Source organism: Leucoraja erinacea, chromosome 39 (assembly GCF_028641065.1).
Source record: "Leucoraja erinacea ecotype New England chromosome 39, Leri_hhj_1, whole genome shotgun sequence".
Classification (NCBI taxonomy): Eukaryota; Metazoa; Chordata; class Chondrichthyes; order Rajiformes; family Rajidae; genus Leucoraja; species Leucoraja erinaceus.
This window is the reverse complement of record NC_073415.1, coordinates 3,056,410-3,084,063: the sequence shown is the minus strand read 5'-3', so window position 1 is coordinate 3,084,063 and position 27,654 is coordinate 3,056,410. Positions and strand designations below refer to the sequence as shown.

General features: G+C 40.8%; 1 protein-coding gene across 7 annotated transcripts in view; it reads right to left on the bottom strand.

Moving 5' to 3' along the window:
• Positions 1 to 27,654, bottom strand: part of pbx4 (pre-B-cell leukemia transcription factor 4) — a 224,563-nt gene that overhangs the window by 25,104 nt on the left and 171,805 nt on the right. For 5 of the 7 annotated variants that reach the window (XM_055664038.1, XM_055664039.1, XM_055664043.1 and 2 more), the window contains exons 3-5: positions 20,496 to 20,740; positions 18,906 to 19,096; positions 11,286 to 11,532 (exon numbers count right to left, since the gene is read on the bottom strand). In XM_055664038.1, the coding sequence (XP_055520013.1) occupies positions 11,286 to 11,532; positions 18,906 to 19,096; positions 20,496 to 20,740 (683 nt within the window). The remainder of the gene's footprint in view (positions 1 to 11,285; positions 11,533 to 18,905; positions 19,097 to 20,495; positions 20,741 to 27,654) is intronic. The other 2 variants (XM_055664041.1, XM_055664042.1) reach the window with 1 other exon arrangement.

Genomic DNA, 27,654 nt, shown 5'->3' with positions numbered 1-27,654 from the left:
CATCTTGGGTGGGAAACATTCCCAAAATGTAACCTGTCCATCCCCAGGACCCTTGCAGCCCCTCAATACAGATGTTCTCAAAATTGCACTGTCGTGGCAATTGCTCGATGCTTTCAGAGGACAATCACAACAGTCTAACAATGATAAAATCAGCAGGCAATTACAGCCACTGCTGATGGTTTTGGCTTTAGTTTAGTGATGATGGGAGAGCATTTTGAAAGTGATATTTGGAATTACGGAAAAGATTTCTGAGAAAGTATAAATCAACAAATAGAAAGACACGATTTATCATGGACAGTTTGCATGGATTTATTAATAAAAATTGTGTCTGACAATTACAGTTTTTGAAAACTAAAATACTTCAGATGCTGCAATAAAACTAGAAAATGCTGCAAATACACTGCAAATCAGGCACCACCTGTGGCAAACGAAACCTAGTTAAAGTTTTGGGTTTGGAGTTTCAGTTTAGTTTAGAGATACAGCGTGGAAACAGTCACTTTGGCCCACTGAGTCTAGGGCGACCTTTGATAGATAGATAGCACTAGATCTGTGTCCAATACACTAGGGGCAATTTACAGAAGCCAATTAACCTATAAACCACACATCTTTGGAATGTGGGAGGAATCTGGAGCACCTGAAGAAAACCCACGCAGTCATGGTGAACATGCAAACTCCACACAGGCAGTAACCGAGGTCAGGATTGAACACTGATCTCCTGCACTGTGAGGCAGCAACTCTACCGTTGCGCCACAGGTACAGCTCTATCATTAGCATTGAGAACAGTTGGAAATCAAACAATGTCGTAAAGAAGGAACACGGCCGAGAACAAAGGGAAAACCAATAATCAAATGGAGATTTGGAGAGCCCAAAGGAGGCAAGTGGTAGTGGTGCCAGCTGAGAAAGGGTGACGAAGGATTGTCATTGACCTGAACTATTAAGTTTATCTCTCTCTCTCTCTCTCTCCACAGTTGCAGACTGAGCAATTGTCGTTCTTAAGCAAATAGGTGGGTTGATGTGGATAGCGGATTTGATGCAGTATTTATCGATTTTAAATAAGGGAAACTTATAAAAATGCACATGAAATGTTAACTGTTTCTCCTTCTCCAGATACTGCCTGACCCATTGAATGTTGCTCAACTTTTCTGTTTTTGTTTCAGACTTCCAGCATATGCCATTTTTTCATTTTGGTTACAATCACTATTGGAGATGGTCACTGCCCGAGAATTTAGTGACGTTAATGAAACTTGTCACTTATCAGCCCATGTCTTGCTGCACAGAGGACTGCTTCATTTGGTAAAGAGTATGGACTGAAATATCATGTAATGTGTTTCAGACGGCACAGAGATACATGATTTTATTGATTGCTTTGAACAATGCCATGTTAGAACCGGTTAAAATACTAGAATACAACACGAGTTCTGTGTGTGGTCGTGTTAAACAAGCTGCAGACGGATGTGAAAGAGAGAGTGTTGACAAGATTTCCAAAGATGTCACAGTGGAGAACAATATACTAGACTGGGCTTGTTTTCTTTTAAACTATGGAGAATGAGGATTGACAAGAGTGCACACAATTTAGGGTCCTGGATAGGCTGAACAAAGAGGATTTAATTCCTTTGCCTTGAAAGTTGCTAATTAGGTGAGATAAATTTGTTAACTGGTAGAAGATGTTTCTTCTACCAGTTAACAAATTTATCTCACCCAAGATAAATTGGGAAGTTGGGGAACATTTTTAAGCCAAAGAATAAAAAACACCATGAGTCAAATGGCAACCTTGCACGCCATTAATTGCTGTGGTTCTAGTAACACAATGAGATAACCAAGTATAACGATAGAGCAGGTACACAAAATTGCTGGAGAAACTCAGCGGGTGCAGCAGCATCTATGGAGCGAAGGAAAAGGCAACGTTTCGGGCCGAAACCCTTCTTCAGACCGAGTCTGAAGAAGGGTTTCGGCCCGAAACGTTGCCTATTTCCTTCGCTCCATAGATGCTGCTGCACCCGCTGAGTTTCTCCAGCAATTTTGTGTACCTTCGATTTTCCAGCATCTGCAGTTCCTTCTTGAACACATAACGATAGAGCAGTTAGTTCTAACATCACACAGCTCCGGTGATGCAGGTTCCATCCTGAACCTGGTTTGAGTCTTAATTACATGTGGTTTTTTTAATATTAGTGATTTCCAAACACTCTCATTCTTTTGACATTCTTGATAGCCAGTCAGCCTGGGGCACATCTCAACAGATTGTCAAAGAAGTTTTGCAGATTGGTTTTGGTAACGGGTAAAATAAAACAACGAGGATTTAGTGGACAGCTCTTGAAACCAGGTGTGAAAACGGCAAAGCTTGATTAACTCTCACTCGATTTTTTTTTTTTTTTTAAATGCAATTTTCAAATTTGTACAACCTATTCATTTTACATAGGCAGCAGCTGCACGCCTGAGGTGAGCGTAGTGTTGTGAAAGGTTAGTGCCAGGAGAAGCTATCCTGCACCTCTTAAAGGATAAGCTTCTCGTGGTCACAGCTGGGGCCTTCCTTTAACTTAGTTTGCCCTAAGTGGCAATGAATGATGCAAAATATGGGAGTGAGTTGCAAGTTTTCCACAGCAATGGAAGAGATTTTGACAAAGTAAATGGGAAAAAAAAGATGTGATTAGTTTGCTGGGGCTCAGGATGGCCTTCAGACAAACTCTCCAAACAGTAGAATTAAACAGCTGCAGAAAACATAGGAAACACTTAGCACATCAGGCAGTATCTGGGGATAAGAACCGGAGTTAATGTATCAGGTTGATGAACTGGAAAATAGAGAAAATTCGATGGTTTTAGGTTGAGAGAGGGAAGGGAAGGGAGTTTTTTTAATCTCAATTATGGGACCCTGGTCTCTATTTGAAATTGGCAATACAAGAGTAAGGAAATCATGAGAACCTTTAGAAGAAAATGGCTTGGTCACAACTGAAGCAATGCGTCCAAGTTCTGAGTGATATACTTTTAGTCAGATATAAAATCTTTGAACGGGATGTAATAGAGATTTATAATGAAGGATGATGCCTTAACTAATGTGAGAGTAAAATCAAAACTAGTCTCCCAGTCACTGATGAAGTATTTAAGACGGGACTCACCAACACATAATTGGATTTATATGCCACTGTGACGTTTGAATTGTAAGATCGCTATTTGCTACAATGCTCTTGTTACCTTCCTTCTGCATATCATTTGTCCAATTATTACCAGCTTCCATTGGAGGATGACTAGCAGCAGATGAAGAGTAGGCAATATAAATGTAGAAACAAGGAACTGCTGGTTTTATTTTTTTTTAAAGACAATGCTAGAGTAACTCAGCGGGTCAGGCAGCATCTCTGGAGAGCATGGTGACGTTATGAGACGGGACTCTTCTGTACACTGATTGTAGGGGGATGAGGCTTAGGAAGCTGGAGGAGAAGAGGGGCAGGACAAAGCCTGGCAGGTAACAGGTTGGTAAAGGTGAAGGGAGTTTTTGATAGGCTAGTGGTTGGAAAAGGCCACCGGTAAAAAGGCAGAAGGTATGATCCAAGAGGATTGAAGAGTTGCAAATTGTGAGGCTAGAGGAAGGGACGGAGGTAGAAGGAGAGAAATAGGTTCGTACAGGTGGGGCACTGTGGGGAGGGGGTGACGGATAAGGGTTTTGGGTGGAGAAGGGTGAGGGAAGGGGGGGGGGGGGGGGTAAGGGGTTATGGTAGTTTCCTAAAACTGGAGAATTCAATGTTTATACTGTTGGGTTGTAAGTTGCCCAAGCAGAATATGAAGTGCTGTTCCTCCAGTTTGTGTGTGGTCTTACTCTGGTAATAGAAGAGGCCCAGGACAGAAAATATGAGTAGGGTAATGGGTAGAGGAGTTAGCAACTGGGAGATCCAGGAGGCCTTGGCAGACCTAGAGCAAGAGTTTGGCTAAAAGATCACCAAGTCTATGTTTGGTCTTGCCGAAGTACAGAAGACCACACCACAGGAAAACCGGATGCAGTAGATAAGGTTAGTGGCGATGCACCTGAACCTCTGTCTCACCTGGAAGGACTGATGGGGGCCATAGATGGAGGTGAGGGAGGGGTTATAGGGACAGGCGTTTCATCTCCTTCAGTTGCAGGGGTACCTGGGGAGGGGGCGATTTGGGTGGAAAGGAATGAGTGAACCAAGGAGTAGCAGAGGCTGTGGTCCCTGCTGAAAGCAGAAAGGGGGGGGAAATGGGAAGATATGACTGGTGGTGTGATCATGTTGGAGGTAACGGAAATGTCGGAAGATGATTGTTAAGATTGTTAAGACTTTGGACATGCTAGAGGCAGGAAACAAGTTCCCGATGTTGGGGGAGTCCAGAACCAGCAGCCACAGTTTAAGAATAAGGAGTAAGCCATTTACAACGGAGACGAGGAAACACTTTTTCTCACAGAGAGTTGCGAGTCTGTGGAATTCTCTCCTTCAGAGGGCAGGTTCTCTGGATGCTTTCAAGAGAGAGCTAGATAGGGCTCTTAAAAATAGCGGAGTCAGGGGATATGGGGAGAAGGCAGGAACGGGGTACTGATTGGGGATGATCAGCCATGATCAATTTGAATGGCGGTGCTGGCTCGAAGGGCCGAATGGCCTCCTCCTGCAGCTATTGTCTATTGTCTATGATGTGATGGATGCGGTGGCTGATAGGGTGAAAGGCGAGGACCAAGGGAACTGTATACTTCTGTCGGGGGAGCGAAGGCAGAACTCCAGGACACAGAGGGAAGGCGATAAAACAATCCATCTATAACAGCAGGAGTGCTTGGTTCATCATTGTTGTGCAGTATGATCTCTCTGACCCTCATCCGCAATGTCAGAAAAGTTTAGGATTTGCAAAATTGGCTGTCTGCACACATTTCATCATCAGACCACAAGAATCCCAACCGGTATCATTTGTGAACAGGGCGAATCCATATGCAATGTCCAACTGATGAAAGCACATCATTGAAATTTGTACATGGCACCCAAATCAGTATTTAAGAGAGGACTCACTACTACATAATTGGATTTGTGTGCCTCTGGGATGTTTGAATTGTTAGAAAATATTTGAACTATCTAATAGCTTCATTATTGTTATGTTCCTTCTGCTAATCATGTGCCTTATTATTTGCAGCTTCCATGAACTCATTTTCATACAATGCAACCCTCCGCTCAACACTTGATCTTCGTTCCAGATTGCAGGGAGAAGTGAAAGCTCCTGAGTGTGTGTAGCTCATCATACCACTTCAAAATCCAGAATGGTTGAGCAGCGCAGAATTAATCAGAACTGCCAGGGTTATTTTCAAGTGGCTGCTGAAACAGAGGTTCAGAAATCGGAGCAGAGTTTGGATTACCTTTCCAGTGCCTCTACATGAGGCTGCCAACATATATTCTGCCATCACATGAAAAGACCTACATGCAGAGGTGAAGCAAAGCCACCATCCTCATCAGAGAAACAGATGAAAGCTAGCTATGTCAACAATTTATGGGGAGGAGAAAAGAATGATATTTGCTCAGCAATTCTGCTCACCTCTTTCCTGAAGACGACTTAAAATTTCCCCTCAAAATTACAGTCCTTTTAGATCTTTCAGCACTGCATTATTACCCTTCATCTTGTGTCAATGAGTGTTTGGTCAGAAATCATGTTAATGTTGTACAGGCATTGCAGCAGCAACTACCTTCCAGGCCAAACTACCAAACGCAATAAAAGTGATTTAATAGTGAGGATGAGTTTTTTTTTTCCCATTTATTTTCAACCCATGGTGCCTTTTTTGTAAGATTTTTTGTAACCTTACAGCAGATGGAACCTCCCTCGTGGCCTGCATAGAGATGATGCAAGGGGTCATCATTGTTTGTAGCAGGTGACCTTGAGTGCTCCAGTCTGACAGCTGGCATATTAGTGAGTAATGATTGAGGGATGACACAGGAGCAAATGCATTGCCATCCTAGTAGCTGCCATCACTTAAGGCTGGAGTTCATCATTTCACTGATTAATGGGAGAGATCCGACTGCTGAAGAGGAACGATTTTTGCAAAGCTGTGAGCTGTTCAGTTCATTAATCAGCCAAGGTGGACAACTATCCCTCCAAATTCACTCCCAGAGTCTGATGCCAGCTGACGGAGCTTGCACCAAAGCTACAAAGGCTACGTAGTGACTCTGTTGACTGACCTCAACCACATCCTCTAAATGTAGTTGCACTTGCAAGGTGGGCTGTCAGGTGCATACATCATGTAAGGTGAAAGGACACAAACTGGAAAGTAAACTTCTCACAATCATCAATAATCCTGAAGCCACTTGGCAGTTTCATTATCACTCTACATATATTTCAGAGGAATACTTTATTTCATGGCTTGATCTCTTAAGTCCGAAACCCAGCAGAGCCGGGAGAGATCAACTATTCTGAGTTGGATCCATCAACAGCACCAGGTGCCATGTGCTTCCATCGGATATGTAGACCCTTCTAATACATTATCTAACACCACAGAATACCAAGATATGTATTGGTGCTTAGGATGCATGGAATCTGACTGTGCATCTTCAGGAGAATTTCCTCCACTGAGGGATCTTCGGCAGGAAACTATAGCTTCTGACCAGGACCTAAAGGAAAGAGAAAAAGGTCAAGAATGTTGATGACACTGAAAATTTGCAGGTGTTAATCTTCAAAATTGATTTTGTGAAACGTTGAATATTTCCTGACATGAATGAACAGGTACAATTATCATGCAGACAGGCCGCTCGTGTAATCTGCCAGCCATGCCTTCCGTGATGTTTAAAGCCTTACCTCAGTCAGTGATCTCCAAAGTTTCCTGCTCCACATAAACGGGACTTATGATCATTAGATGCTCCTCCTGGTTCTCGGATGCTTCCTTGGAATTATGTGCTGCAGAGAGAATAGGTGTCAGCTGGCGAGTCACTGTTGAAAAGGTAAGCGGAGGTGTGCAGGGCTTATGGTCAAGAACTGGAGAAGGTAGGTTGAGAACTGAGGTGATGAGTGAAAAACGTTATGCCCCTGTCCCACTTAGGAAACATGAACGGAAACCTCTGGAGACTTTGCGCCCCGCCCAAGGTTTCCGTGCAGTTCCCGGAGGTTGCAGGTAGTGGAAGCAGGTAGGGAGACTGACAAAAACCTCTGAGAACCGCATGGAAACCTTGGGTGGGGTGCAAAGCCTCCAGAGGTTTCCGTAAGTGGGACTAAGTGGGACAGGGGCAGTATGCAGAATGTGAACAATCGTGGGTGGATGCATGGTTGAGTAATGTTTGAATGCAAGGAGAGAATGACACCATGCCGACAGCAAAGAAAGGAGGATGCTAGAAAATTGTAGTCGGAGGAGAAAATAAAATTGGCTGATAACGTTAAGAGAAATGTAGAGATGTGCACACACTTGAACCCCTTGTGAGATCTCAACGTTTTATTCCTGTACAGGTACCAGTTGCGGTGATGATGCTGTTAACTCTGACCCTTTACAGCAATTGCTGCCACTGTGCACATTGGTACTTCAACGGTAAGTCAATACACCTTTCATTTGCCACCATAGATTTCAGGGAGACATGAAAACCTAGCTCAATTCTGTGACATTATGAAGCTATGTCATTTCTTAACAGTGGAAAGAAATTTGGCATCAGGGAATAAAATCATTTTGGGAAGTTCATTCCATTTTAAAGGAAAGCAGGTTTCTTGAAATGGTGCTGCAAAAATAGGCAAGGTACCTGTTTCCCAACACAATTATTTGAACAGTTCATCAATCATATTCAAATTGCTTTAACATCACCAGGCTCTTAGACCCATTTTTTTGAGCTTGCATATAGGATGAAGATCATGGAAGAAAAATGTTTGAAGAAGATTTGGAACAATATGCTGGATTTTGCTTCCGATTTTTAAATACCAGTTTATTTCTTTGCTAGTTAAAGATTGTATGATATGGATTTGTTGCCCCAACCAATACATTTGTGCTGTGCCAAAGAGGATTCTCCCTTACACTGGATGCATAGGCGTAAATAACTTTGTTTAGATTTTCATTTAAGAAGGAACTGCAGATGCTGGAACAATTGAATGTAGACAAAAATGCTGGAGAAACTCAGCGGGTGAGGCAGCATCTATGGAGCGAAGGAATGGCTGATGTTTTGGGTCGAGACCCTTCTTCAGACTTTTCTTTTCTTCAGAGCCTCGACCCAAAACGCCATCCATTCCATCGCTCCATAGATGCTGCCACACCAATTGTTTAGATTTTCAGTACTTTTTATTTAAAATTGAACATCATTTTCTAGCTATCCATATTATGGTCCTGACTATGAGGAGTACAAAGAAGAATTTTGCAACCTACAATGATAAAGTTTATGTTTGAGTCAAAGAACGGTAAGTTAATACTTACTGAATAGAAGCAAATGGTTCTTGTATATCTTGTATACATTAAAATCAAGGTAGTCTGCATAAAAATGCATTTTAAGCACAAATGCTCGTATCAGCCAAAAACCACAGACTAGATAATCATTTTTGTTCTACACCGCAATTCAAAAATTGTCAGTATTGTAAAGAAAGTGAACAAGGCTCACCAATAATAATCTTCAGAAGACGGTCAAGAACAGTTTTCACAAGTCTCTTAATGATGTAAATATGTAAACTATGTTTTGTTAGGCCAAATTTTATCATCCTATCTTTGCTACTTCCATTTTGACACATATATATTGCATATTTTATCTTTCATCATAATTTATTAAAAAATACTTTCTCTGGATTATACCATAGATTATTCCCCATTGCTTTCCTGCCTTGATCATGCACTGCACAGTTCCAGAAGGCACATGGGGCAGTCTACATTGAACTGGCCACTCTTTTCCCCTTCAAAGTCTTGCTACACAAAACAAAGCATCATTAACAATTTGCAGCCAGAATGACAAAGAGCCAATGTAATTTTAAAATATGATACACTTGCAAAGTTGACTAAGGAATTCATATTATAGTATTTCAAATAACTATTCACATAAAGGAAGATCATATTGCTTCATCTAATTTCCTTCCATGAATTATATATAAAAAGCCCTGGTAATTGGGTCAACTGGGACTTTATTTCAAGTTTACTCATAAGAAAATGCATAATAATGTCTAAAAGAAAGATATTTAACAATCCAAAGCATAGACCTGATATGGCATTTATGTTTTGCTTAGGATGTGCCTGATAAATGTTTTGGGAACATTCCTAAATCAGAATTGTAATTTGAAGGAAGAGTCTATAATTTTATTGTAAATATTTTTCACTGAAATTGTATTCATTCATGACTAGATTTAAATAATTTAATTAATTATTGGGCCTCCCAAAGTTAAGGAGAAGTTTGTTACAAATCGCCACTGCTGTTGTTTGTGACATTATAACAGAAAAATGTTATTTCATGAGATTTCCATCTACACTTCTTGCAATAAATGAACATCTTTTGAACTGAAATGTTGCCGAGTTTTATCGTATGCACATCACTGGTGACGGTGCAGGATAAAAACCATATACAGCACTTCACTCACCCTGTTGCACATCTCTGGGACAAAGTTGTAAGCACTTAGCTCGTTCCCAACATGCATCCACTTGTGAATTTGAGCAGGGGATATTCCGGGGAATGGCAAACCTTTCTGAAGCCTTGCAGTGTCGCATGCTTTAAGCACTACCTGCACAGGTTAACCACATTACAGTGAACCAGGGACTCATTTACCACAGAAACAAGAATTTCAGCTCAAATTTAAGGCATGCATTTTATTTTGTTTAGATTTGCCTGGTAACATACAATGTTGTGACTTAATAATATTACAAGATGATGCTGCAAACTAGAATAATAATGTCACAATATGACAGCCTGCTCCATGTTAATCTGCACTGGTAGAGAACACCAAGACTTAAATGATTAAATAATGTAAAATGAAAACGCAATTGTATTGGAGGGCTAGCACTTAGCACTTAATTTGTTTGGAGGGCTAACACTTAAACGATAAATTTAATCCATCGACTAGTATTTTTGAAACCACAGATTTTTCCTTTAAATTAGGTCATTCACAGTGAGGCTAGTTTAAATACAGTGCAAGCCTGCTAATGTGAATGCTCATGTAAAGAGAATATTTCTTCACATATTCATTCACTCTCCACATATTCAACAGTACTTGTTTAACAGAACAATTAGATCAAACGAATGGTATGCTAATCAAAGAGTTATTTCTGTCAAGAGGCTTGTAATATACCATTTTTAACAAAAATGCCTTATCAGGTTTATTTTCTTGTCATGACAACACCAGTACAATAGATAAATCTAAAATGGTCAATATTTTGCCAAAAGTCCATCCAAATATGAAAAAAAATAATGCAATGTTGCAAAAAACTATTTGTTTTTGGCCAAACCCATACCTGCCAGCGTTTCAAATTTATAGACAATTTCATGAGCAGGGTGGGAGAAAAAAGACTGAACAACAGTGTTAGTGAGATATGGAAAAATAAACAGGAAATATAAAAATATCCCATTTAGGAATCAAATTACAGAATCTTCATTGATTGCTTTAAGTGATGGTGTTTCTAACATACTGGATTTGCTACATGATGGATAAAGGAGATGAGATGTATATGTCGTTACCTGAAGTCACTGCCATTTTACACCTTTAATATATAACTATTGTAGCGCTGGCAGTACTTTAATAAAGACTTGATCCAGTAAATCCATGCAGTTTAGTGCTAGTTACAGCAGAGCAGACTGGATCACCACTGGGTTGACACTGGCACTGGAATGTATGTAGCAATATATGGCACATGATAATACCAGGCCATTATTAGAAATTTACATGAACATATTTTTACCTTCACTGAAAGTGTAAGACCTGTTATTTGAATTATGAATATATTTGTATACACAACAGGAGCAACTGCTTTGGTTGTGACAATTTAATTGATGTAAAACATTTAAAAAAGTAAAGATTTGGTTAGAAGAGGTAGTCACCAATCCCAGTGGCAGTGTGGTGATGTTTATACACATTATTACACTTCATTTACACTTGCACTCAAACACCAGCATTTGATAGTATCACGCCAGCTTTGATTTGGGAGAGCAAAATCATTAATTAAAAAAAAACGTATGTGTTTGGAACCTCTCTCTCTCTCTCTGCACCAGGCTACAGCAGAAGACACAATGTTAGTATAACTGCAGTGTGAAAGAGAGCAGCCAGCCACCATAAGTTTAATGATGTACAATATTGTAATATCTTATAATCCCTGGCAAATAGTTCAAACATATGTACTGATATATAAGCACACTTTACATATTAAATTTTTCTCCTACATTTGTTGTTTTGCTTGTTTCTCCAAGCTGGCTTGAGGGAAATGTGTAGTGATATCTGTGGATGTGGACTGCAGACGAGTCCCAGGCTGAAGCTGGGAGAGTAGGCTGTACCTGTGACACTGTGATACCACATTTCTTTGCCAGTTCCTCTTTGGCTTCCTCACTAGGATAGGGGTTACTCAGGTGAGAGTAGAAATACTCGTTCAAGACTTCCGTAGCCTGTTTGCTGAAGTTACGTCGTTTTCGCCTTTGAAGTGAAACAAAGAAAGGTTTCAGTATCACTGGTTTAAAGTGGATCTCAAGCATTTAACTTTTGAAAACTGCATTAAATCAATCTAAACGTTTTCTGCTATTTGCTTTCCTCAATTTGCAAAGAATCCATGTTATATTTTGTCAAATTTGCAGGCAAGCAAGAGACTATTCCATTAGTATCTTGACTTGCGCCCTGCCAATGGTAGAAAGACTTTGGGTTATTCGAAGGCAGGTTAGTTGCATGAACCTCTGGCCTCCGTTGTCACTTGTGGGCGGAGCACCAAGGCAAATTCCTTGTATGTTAATACTGGGTCAATAAATGTATTAATTAATTAATTCATTCATTCTTTTGACAACCTTTTCAACTCCACGATGAATAATGTCAGTTTCTCAAGTCTGTCCGCATAATTAATTATCTCATGCCAGGGAGTATTGGCATGCCATGCCAGTCTGAAGAAGGGCCTCGACCCGAAACGTCACCCGTTCCTTCTCTCCACAGATGCTGCCTCACCCGCTGAGCTTCTCCACCTATTTATTTTACCAGCATCTGCAGTTCTTTCTTAAACATTCCAGTAAATTTTCTTTGTAAATAAATGAACTGAGAATTGGGCACACTAATCCAATGAGTGATGGAATCAAATCGACTCGAGAGTTTAACACAACATATGCTAGTGAATTCAATATCTTTTTCTGTGGAAGAAAATTGTGAAAACTAATTAGGAATAAAATACTATTGAGTAAATATACATTCTAGTTCTGTCACCAAAGCTGACATCAGAAAATGCTTCAATAGGGTGAATCCTCGAAAAGTCGCCGGCTCCAATGGTGGACTTGGCTGCGTCCTTAAAGCCTGCGTGGTAGCAGACTTTGCGGAGTTCAACTCCTCATTACTAAGGTCCCAGTTTCCCCACCTGCTTAAAATGGTTATCAACAATACCAGTTCCCAAGAAGAGTAAGGTGACATGCTGGAAGTAATATCTCTGGTGCTTGGATTGGTTGGTTATGATGCATGCCAACTCCTACCTTAGCAAGGATTTGGAACCACTAAAATTTGCTTCCTGCAAAAATAGATCAACGGAGGATGAGATCTTGCTGGCTCTCCACTCTGTACTGGACCACTTAGACAGTAAGAACATGTACACCAGGCAGTTGTTCATCAACTACAGTCCGGCATTCGTCTGTCTTTTTTTTAAATTTTGTCTTGTTAAATGTATGTCTTGAGTTAGTTTTTATTAATTTTTTTTTAGCTGTGTATATGTGGGGGGCGGTGGGGGGGCTGTGGGGGAAACCGTTTAAATCTCTTCCCTGTGCGGGGACCCGACTATTCCCTGTCGGGTCTCGGATGTCGTTGGGCCTAACATCGTGGAGCCGGCGGCGACCTCCGGCCAGGACTAACCCGAGGTCTCCAGTTGCAGAGCCTGCGGAACTGACATCGCGGAGCTGGCCAACTTCGGAGCGGGAAGAGCTGTGGTGGCGTGCGGCTGCGACCCGACTTTGGAGTTTGGAGGCACCGGCCGCAGACCCGGTGGACGGGAACATCGGGAGCTCGCAGGTCCCTGGTGGGAGACCGCTTTTCCGAACTCCGCAACGGCGACTTCTCCCGCTGGAATCGCGGGTTTAAAGGACATGGAGCCGGGGCCTAACATCGCCCGGCGTGGCTTAAACGGCCTCAGGACTTACCATCGCCCACCGGGGGCTTTAACATCGGAGCCCCAGTTCGCCTCGACACTGCAGTTGGACTGCTGGACCACGGGAGAAGGAACAAAGGGAAGAGATAAAGACTTTGCCTTCCATCACAGTGAGGAGATGTTGGAGACTCACTGTGATGAATGTTTATGTAAACTGTGTTAAGTGTGGGTATAGGATTGTTTTGTAATGTAAAAAACTGTAGAAATTATATTTCGTTCAAACCTAGGTTTGAATGACAAGAAATAGCATTCTATTCTTCTATAAATAGCATTCTATTCATTCAACACTATCATCCCCTCCAAACATGTGGTCAAACTCCAGGAACAGGTTCTCTGCTCATCCTTGTGCAACTGTATTATTTCAATAAAACTTAAACCAGTGTGTTAAATGAGGCCCCAGTGTGTTAAATGGAGCATGGGAACTGGCGCCCTGGTGTGTTAAATGGAGCATGGGAACAAGGGTCTCAAAAAGGCAGTCATCAAGCATTACCAACCTGGCCACACTCTCATTTCACTCTTGCCATTGGGAAGAGGGTATACGATTCTAATAACCGTGACCTCCAGGTACAGGAACAGCCATCACGCTAGTGAACACTTCAAACACCAACTAAACTTTGAACTACGAACTGTTTCAGTTGCATGAGAGACTTTGGGCTTTTCTCTTGTTCTTTTAGTTATTGAACATTTTTAAAATAAAATCTATTGGGTACTGTGTTTACAAACCTGTTGTGCTGCTGCAAGTAAGAATTTCATTTGGTACACATGGCAATTAAACATGCTTGATTCTTAACTGCCGCATTTCACCTGAATGAAAGGAACTTTTGTGCATACTCGGTTTTTATTTTAGATTTCAAGCAGCTGTAGTTTCTTGCATCCTCATTGAAAAGACCGTGTTTGAGGTATTGCCAGTATATGGGCAGCTAAGAACAAGTCCTGCCCACATAACTGATGTAAAAAAATAGACAGATAGCCAAGCCAAACCCCAGACTCAGACTTAGCCTTTAAATATTTTGTATCTCTCTAAATATTCCTAACATACAGAAACGTACAAAAGATCTTAATAATTTTCAAAATGAAAACGATTAAGGCATAAAAAAACAGTTCATGATATTTCAAGGTGGTCAAGAAGATTCAGTAGTGTGATTGAAGAATGCTTAAATAAAATTGGCATGGTAATAGGCACCAGCATAGTTCTACCCCAGTTGACCTACAAAATGCAACATCACGCATTTATCGGAATTAAACTCCATCTATCATTCCTCGGCCCACTGATCAATATCTCACTGTAGTCTTAAATAAACTTCTTCACTGTCCAATATACCACCAATTTTAGTGTCACACACAATCATATCAACCATGCCAACTACATCCAAATCATTTATACACATAATGAACAGTAGTCACAGCAATGATGCTTGTGTCACATCACTTATTAAAGTCCTCCAGTCTGAAAAACAACCCTCTATCCCCATCTCCTGCTTCACACCTTCAAGTCAATTTTGTATGCAATTGGCTAGCTTACCCTGTGATCGAACCTTTCAGATTAACTGACCAAGAGGCACCTTGTCAAAGGCCTTGCTGAAGTCCTGAAGGAGGTTTCCGAGCCGAAATATCACCTAGTCCTTCTCTCCAGAGATGATGCCTGACCCGCTGAGTTACTCCAACATTTTGTGTCTATCCATGGTGACAAACCTACTTCACTGCCCTCATCTGTCCTCTTGGTCTCCTCTTCAAAAATCTTGCCCATACAACAAGCCATGCTGACTATCCCCAATTAGTCTTTGTCTTTCTGAATGCATATACAACCCGTCTCGTGGAATCCCCTCCAATAACTTACCCACCACTAATGTTAGGCTCAGTGCCTTAGTGCCCACACTTTTCCTTGCAGCCTTTTAAACACACGCAGCATTAGCAATTTCTAATCTAATTCCACACAATATCAGGGATTGCATATTGCAAGGGGAAACATTTTCTTCAAAATTCCTATTAAAAAGGTTTTGCAAGACAGCAAGAGACCTTTTTATCAACTGCTCAAAATCTCCATTCCTCTATTCACACTTATATTCAGGGAACCTGTACTAGAGTTTTGTCTCGTTGTGCCTCTAATATTATATTCCTTATAAACTGCAATGAAGTGGTGAGACTGTCAGCCAGGACAGTTACTAGAAGAGTACAAGACTTGGCTGATGACCCGTGGGCACAATTACAATGTCATGTCCAAAATGTTGATGCTTTTTCTGTTGATTTAGATGAGAGTAATGACAGAATTGACACAGCTCAGTTGCCTGTATTCATTCATCGCAAGATGAATCATTCAACACTATCAAGGAACTGGCAAGATGAAAGACGCTGTGTGGGGCAGATATATTTATGAAGGTCTGCAAAACACTCGAGTGTCTGAATTTAACCTGGGGAAATGTTTGTGTGTTATTAATGAGGTATCAACGAATATGATGGATTAATAGGTGGAATAAACGGCCACACAGAATCAATGGGCACAGCAAAATGAATCGGATTGCACTGCATTCTTTTCTCAGTAACTGCATTGTGAAAAGACACTAGTCGTCGATGAAGTTTTTGAAAGTCATAGTTAACAGTAAATTTCATCTATTCTCACCGACAATTCCAAAGCTGCTTGGAAGAAATTGTTGTACCCAACAGTAAGGAGCAACTTTACAAAACTTTGGTTAGGCCATCATCATCATCATCATCGTTGAAAACATCAACGGTGCCTTACAATGCTATGTACGACAGTGATCGCAACTTCTACTGAAGTGTGGATGGCCGTTGGCTTGCTAGGAACTCATCCGCCCTTTGATATGTCTTGTTTTCGGTCTTGCTGGGGGTTCACAGCCCCATCCTCCCCTCACCTGGCAAACCAGGTGGGAGAGACGGTTTAGTCGCCGACTATCCGACCATGGAGCAGGTAGCACAGGATTACATGGTAGGGAACGCCCCTCGACCTGACCATTAGGCCATGGCTGAAGTATTGTGTGCAGTTCTGGTTGTCACTTAAGGAAGGACAGGATTGCACTGGCAAAAGTGCAGTGGAGATTTACCAGGATGAGGAATGTTTCAGCTAGGAGAGACCAGATACGCTTGTTTTTTTGTTGTTGTTTGCAGCAGAGGCGGCTGAGGCGGGAGCAGCTGATAGAGATATACAAAATGTTGAGGAACATTGATCAGGTGGACAGTGAGAATGTTTTCCCCATAACATATATCTAAAACCAGGTTGCACATGTGAAGAATAAGATGGTGAGAGGGGACCAGAGTAAAATCTTTTTCCCCCAAAGTTGCAATGTGATCATGGCTGATCATCCCTAATCAGTACCCTGGTCCTGCCTTCTCCCCATATCCCTGACTCCGCTATTTTTAAGAGCTCTATCTAGCTCTCTCTTGAAAGCATCCAGAGAACCTGCCACCATCGCCCTCTGAGGCAGAGAATTCCACAGACTCACCACTTTGTGAGAAAAAGTGTTTCCTCGTCTCCTTTCTAAATGGCTTACTCCTTATTCTTAAACTGTGGCCCATTTCCCTCCACAATTTTTTTTAAATATATAAAAATCCAATTTATTTTTAAAGGAGGGATGGCGAAAGTTAATTGCAGACTCTTCCAGATAAAAGGAAATAGATATTGACCTTACTGTCAGAGAGATATTGACCTTACTGAGGGCAAACAGATGCTGGAGGGTCTGGGTGGTAGATTCATTAATGATCATATCTGGTTGCTGCAGAACAATTGTCAAATCAAACAGAAAACCACAAACATTGCCTTTGACCAATTACTAGAAGTGTGAGATTGGCAAATAGATCATAAGCAGTTTAACCCTAACCTCCCCAAGCAACACAGCAGAGATTGACATCTCTTGGGTGGGTGGGGGAGGGAGGTGGGGGAGGGGGGGGGGGGGGGGGGGGGGGGAGATGGGGGGGGGTGGGGGTGGAGGTGAGGGTGGGGGAGAGGATAGGGGAGGGGGGGGGGGGGAAGGGAAGGGGGGAGATGGAAGGGGGAGATGGAAGGAAAGAGGGGAAGAGGAGATAACCTGCCTCCTTGAACCACAGTATCACCTATTCATACTCCACGGCACCAATTTGGCTCAACCATTATTTTTGCTCTCTTTGATTTTCCTGTTGTTTCTCATCTGTGTGCACCACAGTAACCCTCTATTTCCTGCTGCTTCATTACGAGTACACAGCCTTCTACTAAATACACGACTAATATTCTTTACTCACTCCCATAGGTAGCCAGTTCCAGATTCACACCAATTCCTATTGATTAGTAAGTTAAAAGACTCCATTGATTTTGTGGTGATGATAATATGTTTGAAGGTCTCACAGGTTTTCCATTTTCCTCAAGTGGAACCACTCTTACAACTGTGTATGTTCCTTTTGGCCCATCCCTTATTGTAACGGGTATAGCTTGGACCCAATAGCAGCACAGAATCAGGCAGGTATAATTGGTCATGAACTTTATTACGATACTGTAACACAGGAATGGGTACACCGTACTCACACAGAGGCTCAGGATTGAGCGAGGGTTCCGAAGAGGGGCAGGCAGGAGACGTAGTCGGGGTAGCGGAAGGTCCAGTAACCAGGAGATCCAACACACGATGCAAACAAACCAGCGAGGGACAGACGAAGGGAGAGTCGAAGCCAGGCAGGAAGTCGAGGAGCCGTTGCAGGGATACACCAAACAGCCCAGGAGAGAGGCAGACAGAAACCAGGAGGTACGGGACAAAGGCCGTGGTCGGGGACCAGAAGGCTGAGGTGATATCCGGGAAGACGACAGGACGGAATGGTCAGGGGCAGGCAGGTTCGAATCCGTGTAGTCAGTCGGGAAATCACTGGAGAGTCTTGCATGAAAGCTGAGAACAATCTGGCACTGTGTGAACGGTGAGGAGAGTCTATATACTGGGTTAATTGGTGATCAGAGGCAACTGAGTGCAACAGGTGAGGAGAGTTGGGCTGATGAGAGGGGGTGGCAGGCGAGGAGAAGGAGGGGCCGGTGGAAAAGTACTGGGAGGTGAAGTGGATGAGAATGAGGAGAGGGCAGACTGTGACACTTATCCTTTGCAAATATAATGAAACTGAACCGTTTCAATTGTCCTGTCAAGTACAACCTCACGTTTTCAGTATCAACTGTTTTTTCCCCCAAGCTCGCCTGTAGCTGTGCAATAGTTTTAAGAGATGGTGACTTATTTTGTATAACATGGGAAGCTTCACACTTAATGTGTAGGAAGAAACTGCAGATGCTGGTTTACACCGACGAAAGGCACAAATTGCTGGAGTAACTCAGCGGGACAGGCATCATCTCTCGATAGAATGAATGACAATAGACAGTAGGTACAGGAATAGGCCATTCGGCCCTTCCAGCCAGCACTGCCATTCAATGTGATCATGGCTGATGTTTCTGGCTGAGACCCTTCTTCAGTCTGACCTGAAAAGTCACCCATTCCTTCTATCCAGAGATGCTGCCGACCCCACTGAGTTACTTCAGCATTCTGTGTCAAGCTTCATACACATTTTTATCAACAGCTTCCTGACATGGCAAGTGGAGAAATGAAGTATTTCTTGCACCAGGCTTCAAGTAGCAAGATGTGGTCTAATGTTTTGCATTATTTCACTATTAATAACAACAGATGGCGTCAACAATTTGAGCAGATGCTTGCAGCTTGAAACATACCTTGCATCAAGGAATCGAGATCGCAGGATCATCACTGCTTCACATGTACTCTGCTTCAGCTGCATCTGAATGGAACTGAATTTGCGGTGGATAATAGAAACCATACGCTCAATCTCCTTTGGTGAAATCGGCCTGGTCCGACTCTGTTCACGAAGCAAGTTCATAACGTGTGTGGTGAATTCACTACAGGCCTACCAACAGAAAAAAAAACAAGATTAGAAGATACATTCACAAGGGATACATCAGATGGATTGCATAATTAATGTGAACAATGCCATTCTTCATCCAATACCCGTTAATTACTCAGTAAATTAAGGATTCAGTGCTTATAGACTACATATTACCAAGGTGACAAGCAGTGCTCCAGAACTTCAAACACAAATATTGGATCGGACAGTGATATTCTCCAAATGCCACCAGGTCAAATACTTGTGGTCAGGTCAGGCACGGGTTGGCTATGGACAGTTCAGGTTTTACTTTTATACATAAGCAGACCTCTCATGGAGATCTCTAATGAAGGAACTGGTATTGTATTGCTTGAATAATTACAATATGATTTGTAAAATTGAATTCTTTTTTAAAATGTTAATAAAATCTAACTGATCTGTGGCATTTATCACTTTATAAATGTGGCTACATTTTCAGAATCTGGTTATGCGTGATTGAAATAAAATGATTCTAACAACTGGCCTTCAGAAGTACTTTGGATTGTGAAATTTGGCCACCTGACAAAATCATTGGGACGCCACTGAGGAACAATTACAGAGAATAAGCTATTTGTTCCCACTTGTTATTAGCCAGCTATGCCAGATTTTTGTAATGCTATATTACAGGTAGATGCTTATGTGCAGGAAACAGATCTCTCTGGCAAAAACTCACTCTGCTTCAGTGAACTATTCTAACAATTGTGGAGAAGGGAGGCATGGGTTAATGATTGGGGATGATCAGCCATGAACACAATGAATGGCGGTGCTGGCTCGAAGGTCCAAATGGCCTCATCCTGCACTTCTTTTCGATGTTTCTATGTTTCTTAATTGGCCTTGATAGGAATGGGAATACTTCATGTCACATGTGACTAGGCATAGTGAAATACTTTGCATACATACACAATTTATACAAATAGCGGCCACCCAGGATACGACTAAATAGTACTTCCGGTGCAAATTTCAAGAGATTAAGTATAAACTAGTTGGAAGTCAGTGTACCAATACGGTTTACAGTCTGATAGTCAATCAACCTGATTGCTTAATTCCTTGTTTGAATTGATTTTACTTGTACTGAAAGGATTTATTTGATGAACACAAACATGAAATTTCAAAAGACATAAAACCAATGCATTATGGATGTCCAGGAAGGAACTGCAGATGCTGGTTTACACCGAAGATAGACACAAAATACTAGAGTAACTCAGTGGGACAGGCAACATCTCTGGATAGAAGGAATGGGTGACATATTGGGAAGAAGGGACTCGACCCCATTTCTTCTATCCAGAGACGCTGGATAGAAGAATCCAGCATTTTGTGTCTATCTTCGACATTATGAATGTTGGGCTATATACTCCTTCACAATGTTTGGTAAGGCGGGCCACACCTGCTCATACTTCTCCAGCTCCGAGTGGTAAATCTGTCGTATTTGTGCGAGTTTGGCTCTGTAGTCAGAGTGCTCGATGGAATTGTCATTCGGTGATCCGCCGGATGCTGCCGCCGCAGCCGCCGCTGCAGCCGACCCTCCGCCCTTCTCAGGGCCGGACACTCCTTCTGCCAGCAACATGTTGTCCAGTCTCATCAACTGCGGATCTGGAGGCTCCTCTTCTTGGACACCGCGAATACTCAGCACTGTGTGAAGCAAAATGAGACCGTTACAGACTTTGCAACAGAAACAACAGGAAAAAAAATGGCAGATTAAAAAGATAATCATACATTTGCCTTGATCCTGAGGTGATATGGCAAACTGCCTCCCTACAACCCCGTGGTATGAATATTGATTTTTCTCATTTTAAGTAACCCCTGCATTCCCTCACTCTTCATCCCCCTCCCACCCACATCGCACCAGCTTCTCATTCTCACCTAGCAAAAAGCTAACAATGGCCTGTTTCCTTTATCATCGTTACTTTTTTCATATCTTTCATTCATTGGTTCTATATTTCTCTTCATCACCGTCTATATCTCTTGTTTCCTTTCCCGTGACTCGCAGTCTGAAGAAGGGTTTCGACCCAAAACGTCACCCATTCCTTCTCTCCAGAGATGCTGCCTGTCCCGCTGATTTATTCCAGCATTTTATGTCTGCCTTCTAGTAAAGCAGTTTAAATTAAACAATGATCAGTTTAATGAATGTAGCTCAGAGAGATACACAGGAAGAAAAGTTTTTGTGGGAAATACTTTAAAGATGGGTTTTTTTTAAAGCCTTTTCACATTCACATGGTCAGTGTTACCCATTTTAAAATACCTCAAAAGGGGATTGGGATTAAAATGTCTAGATATTGGGATTCAGCAATGGAACTACAGATCCATCATCTGAGGCTAACAAATCACTTCACAATCAATTCTTAGTATGATATCGACATTTACCATTTTCACTTCATTAAAATTTTATATTTCTTCACGATCCATTTCAAAATTAAACCATTATATTGAATTTTGACAAATGCTTGTAAAATAATGAAGAGCAATTGTAACAACATCAATAATCAGTTAAAATATCCAAGCATTGATTCTAGACTAACTGATTGTAATCTGAATGTCCTCCATTGAAAGAAGCAGCATCGTTCAGCTTGGCTTCAAGTGCAATCGGCAATCAATGCAGCACGGAAAAATTAAAGCATGTCCCGAGGAATATTCTACAAACATTCTTTTGTGCAGTACTATTAGCTTCCATGCTGATTTACACAGCTATGAAATTGCAATCACGAACGAACACACACACACGCACACACGCACACACAAACACACACACACACGCACACGCACACACACACGCACACAAAGATAAAGCCCTACCACCAATAAGAATAAAGGCAACTGGTATATTGGAACATCACCACCTGCATCTTTCCACTCAAGTCCCACACCATCTGACTTGCAAATATATTACTGTTATTTCATTATCACTGGGTACTGATCTTAAAACCTCCAGATCAATAGCATTATGAGATTACCTCCTCCAAAAAGAACTGCAAAGGTTCAAGAAGGTGCCTCGTCATCAGCTTCTCAAGGGGCAATTAGGAAAGATCATAAATACTGGCTTGTTGGTGGTGCTTAGATCACAAAAAAAATCTACAATGTTAAATCAAACAAAGGAAAATTTGAAAGTATGAGAAGTGAGTTTAATTTAGTTTAGAGATACAGCATGGATACAATTGGTTGTGGTTGATTGGTAGTGAATAGATATGGTAGTGGTCAGTATTTTAGAAAATAATGGATAGATTTCAAAGGAAATACATTCCTAAATGGCACAGAAACCCCAAAACAAATTCTAAATCATCTGTGGCTGACGTAAGAAATTAAAAAGAATATTAAGTCAAAGGAAGAGGATTATAAAGTTGCCAGAAATAGCACCAGGCCTAAGGATTGGGAGCAAATTGGAAAACAGCAAATGGGGATCAAAAAATTGATAAGAATAGGCAAGATAGACTAGACTACATGTATACTGTTGGATAGAATTGAACTGTAGAAAACTTTATATAGACATGAAAAAGAAATGAATCGTCAGGGCAAGAATGGGCTCGCTACTGACAAGAGACAGGAGAATATATAATGGAGAAATAAGGAAATGGCATAATAATTAAAAATTACTTTGTATCCTTCATCATGGAGATAACTTGCCTGATATATATTAGAGAATGAAAGGTCGAGTGCCAATGATGAACGAAAGCAACTATGAGTCAATAAGAACACTAGACAAGTTGGTCAGCCAACTTGTGCATTACTTTGTAACCCAATGGACCCAATGATCCACATCCCAAGTTTTAAAGTAGATAGTTTGAGAGATATTGGATGTTCTGGTTATCAACTCCCAGGGTTCTATAGATTCTGAAATTGTTTTTGTGGATTGGAACGTGGCAAATATTACCATATTTTAAAGAAAGGGGGAGAGAGGAAACAAGGAGTTACCGACCTACAAGTTTATCATCAGTGATGTGGAAAATATTGGAATCCATTATAAAAGATATAAGAGAACATCCTATAAAGAATAATAGGATTGAGCATGATCCTTGTGGATTTATGAAAGGCAAGTTGTGTGTGATTAATCTATTAGAGTTATTTAAGAGTGTGACCTCCTAGAGAACCAATGGGTGTAAAATGGTTGGATTTTTGGAAAGCTTTTGATATTGGTCAATGAGGTTTGAGAGCAGTGTAACTGAGGTAATGTACTTTAGTGTATTGAAAATTAGTTATCAAAATGAGAGCACGGAATTAATGGCTGGTAGGCTATAACTAGTAAGGCACCACAGGGATTAGTATTTAGGTCCCAGCTATTCACAATATATGACAATGTTTTGACAAAGAAGCCATATAGTGGCTTTTGGGGCATACAGCCAAGCTGAGCAAGTGGGCAAGAGCATGGCAGGTGGAATGTAACTTGGAAAATCACGAGGCCATCCACTTTGGTGCATGTAATAAAAAAGCAAAGCATTCGTTATGTGGTGTGAGGTTGAGAAGTGTTGATGCTCAAAGGTTCCTGAGTGTGCTTGTATGCAAGTAACTGAAAGCTAACATGCAAGTTGTGCAGATACTTAGGAAGACTTGTGGTTTGTTAGCTTTTGTAGGGAGTTTGATAAGAGAAGGGCGGGTGATTTAATATAATTGTTTTGGGCCTTGAGGAGGCCACACCTGGTGTATTTAAACAGTTTTGATTTTCTTACCAAAGAAATAATACCTTTGCCCTGGAAGGAGTGCACCTAAGTTTCACTAACATAGTTCTAGGGATGGCAGGTTTGCCAAACTATTCGGTAAACTTGGACTATGTTCTCCATTCGGGTTTAAAAAAAACTTGGACTATATTCTCCATTTGAGTTCAGAAGAATGAGAGGCAATCTCATCAAAACCTACACATTGGTTATAGGGTTCGACAGGATAGATGCAAGGAGGATGTATCCCTTTACTGAGGAGGCTAGGTCAAGGGAATATAGTTTCTGAGAAAGAATAGGCCATTTGGGACTGAAATTAGGAAAGATTTCTTCACTTAGAGGGCAGTTAGAATCCTCTACCCAAGGGAACCATGGCAGGTCTCTCTCACTGAGTTAATTCAAATCAAAGATCAATAGATTTCTAGATATATGGGGAATTGGGGAATATTGTAATGGCACTGGAAAATGAAGCTGAGACTGAGGATCAGCTATAATCAAGACACATGGCCTACACTTGTTCCTAATTCTAATGTTCAAAAATATAAATTATATTTAATTTACTGTTTAATCATTTTAATACAAATAATAACAATATCTAGGATGAAGTGACAAGTCTGAGGAACAGCCAGTGATTTTCCAAATGTATCCAGTAGAGGGAGCATGTGGAACCTGTACAAATTGGACAGGTTGCACCTCAGTAGGGCTGGAATTAATATCCTTGTAGGAGATCTGCTAACATTTAAACAAGTTTGGCAAAGGTTTGGAAACCTCAAAGGGAATTGTATGATTGTATGTATGACTGCAGGCACGAAATTTCGTTCAGACCGTAAGGTCTGAATGACAATAAAGGCATTCAATTCAATTCAATTCAAAAAAGAGGAGAAAAAAAAGCAGGGAAGGGACATACATACAGTAGTAAGTGACGTAAACACACTACAAAATCAATGTAAAGCCAGTCAGCGTATCGAAGTACAGCAATCTCTTGAAATTACAGAGGTTTGCAGTTTTCACAAGATATATGAAATCATAATAGTAAAATTGTATGATGAGGAGAGCAGTAAGGTAACTTGCTGCAATAACTGCCAAACACACTAAAACAATCAATTGCAAAATGTTTAAGAAAGAACTACAGATGCTGGAAAAATCGAATTTAGACAAAAATGCTGGAGAAACTCAGCGGGTGAGACAGCATCTATGGAGCAAAGGAATAGGTGACGTTTCGGGTCGAGACCCTTCTTCAGATTGTTTATTAGCATTTCAAGAGGTAATGCCATTAAGGTTGCAGTAAACACGGGTCTTTTCGATCTGGTATTTGAAGAACATTGGCCTAGAAATTCACCTGTATGATCTTCCTAGTGCTAGCAATCTCCCTAACATCGTTTCAAAAAGTTTTAGAAAAGGAAAATCACAAAATTTGTTCACACCAGTTCCAAAACAGCACTAGCTGGACCTCCTGTGTTAGTCTTTTTAAGGTACATCAAGCTTTAGGAGTCAAATTTCCCACGTTGGTGACAGCATTCACCACAGCTTTGATATTATGAAGTGCAGGTCTTCCCCAGGCTACGAATGCCTGACTAATGTACAGACCTAACAGCCGCTGTGAAGCTGCAGGAATATTCTGCCGTGTGGGAGCTTGATTTGCGGCAATATCGGAATGAAACAGCCTGATTTAACTACACATTACCCTTGGTTGGTCCATGTGTTTGTCTAAATTGATTGCCAAGCCGCCACATTGTCGACTTGCGAACTCTTCGGGTTACAAACAGTTCACAGTAATGGGACCCTGTCATAACCTGGGGCGAACCTGTAGCTATTGAAGGATCACACCATTGTACGAAACAAGGATGCAATACAAACATTCAAATTTAAATCTAAATTGGACCAAGTGATAGCCCATACTTTATAAAATGTTAGTGTTGATTGCAGTTGCTTGAACTATCTTTTCTTGGAAGTGTTTTTTTTTGTTTCAGTGAAATCATAAGTTGAATGCTTCATAAACAGCACTATAACTTTTCATCAGCTGCTGGGAAGTGTTTGCGGGGGATGTTTGCAAGCTATAATGATGGAAGTATTTGTCAGATGTCCAGGATATACCTCCAGTTTCGGCAGGTTTGACAGATAACATTCCAGTAACAAATGAACAACAGCACTATAACTTTTCATCCACTTCATATAAAAACGCACACCTCCAGATTCAGGGACAGTTTCTTCCCAGCTGTTATCAGGCAACTGAATCATCCTACCACAACTAGAGAGCAGTCCTAAACTTCTATCTACCTCATTGGTGACCCTCGGACTATCTTTGATCACACTTTGCTGGCTTTACTTTGCACTACACGTTATTCCCTTATCATGTATCTAGACACTGTAAATGGCTCGATTGTAATCATGTATTGTCTTTCCGCCGACTAGTTAGCAAGCAACAAAAGCTTTTCACTGTACCTTGGTACACGTGACAATAAACTAAACGGAACATAAATCTGGAAGTTGTTACCTTGCATACTCCAGCACCTATCTCATAGTAGTAATTGCAGCTGAAACAACCGTCTTTTTGGCTGTAAGCTCCAGGCACCAATCCTTGTACAGAAAAATCCCCTTTAAAACTCCATCTTCTTTCCTTAAACATATGCCATCTTTCCAAGCTTCTCTTGTCTATCCACATCACTCGTCCCTCAAACTTTTAATAAATCTCTTCTACTCATCTTCTTCAAACCTTTAAATTGTTCCTGAAATATGATGCCAAAACTGGACACAATGCTGTCTGTCTGAAACCCGAAACGTCGCCAATTTCTTCTCTCCATAGATACTGCCTCATCTGCTGAGTTTCTCCGGCATTTTTTGCCTACCTTTGATTTTTCCAGCATCTGCAGTTCCTTCTTAAACACAATACTTCTGTTGATCTAGTTTTATAACATAGTTCATTGTCCACATCAAGAGAACACGAGCTTCCAGCTTTAGTACTTGTTCCAAATATAATAAATTTAGGTTTTAGTGGCAGCATGCCCAAAGACTATTGCTTGCTTGCTGGAAGGTGTTTTTAGTACCCTCCTGGGACCAGAATCAATTAATTAATACATTTCCTTAATTTAATTTTATATGTGTGCTTTAGACACATAAATGATTCTAATATCATCAGTATAAATAATGAAAGACATTTGTGTTTTCATCAATTTTTGTGCTGTTTTCTGGTTTTATACACAGTATTTATTTTTAAGTTTCTCAGGAAAACTTTATATAAATTGCTATTGGTAAGATTGATGTAAAGTAGATATAATTTTGTCATATTTTCAAAATGATTTCAGCACCTTAAACTTTGTTAAATATGGTGCCTCTCGTGTAAATTCACACTTTTAAAATATAATAATAATGGCCACGATGACAGTGAAGATTGTAATTACAAAACAGCACTGATCTTTTTCAGATTAATATCTACAGTATATCCATGCAAAAATTCTTAAGTTCATAGCGTCAACATACTCATATGTTTAATTAACGTTTAAAAATACATCTCAAGTGACAATGATTTTCAAAAATAAATTATGCAAAACAATGTATTACTTTCTAATAACTTTGGTGAAAAATAGACAGACGATGCAGGGGTGGGTGTAGTTGAATGCTGCCAAAGCCTCCATTGGTCTCATTTATTTGCCATTAATTGTCTGTTTCAACTGACAAATAGAAACAGTGGGGTGATACATTAACATTAACATTTTCAGCAATGCTGAGTATAATTTACAAAATTGAGTTTGTATAAAGTAGCAAGAATCTCAACACAACAGCTGGCAGTAGAAGGGCTCCCCTATTTTTTTTTTAAATCTGCCAATAATTACAGCTGGTGGGATAGAATCAAATCCATCAAATTTCAATGTCACGGACATCAAATTTTGATCAAATCATCAAATC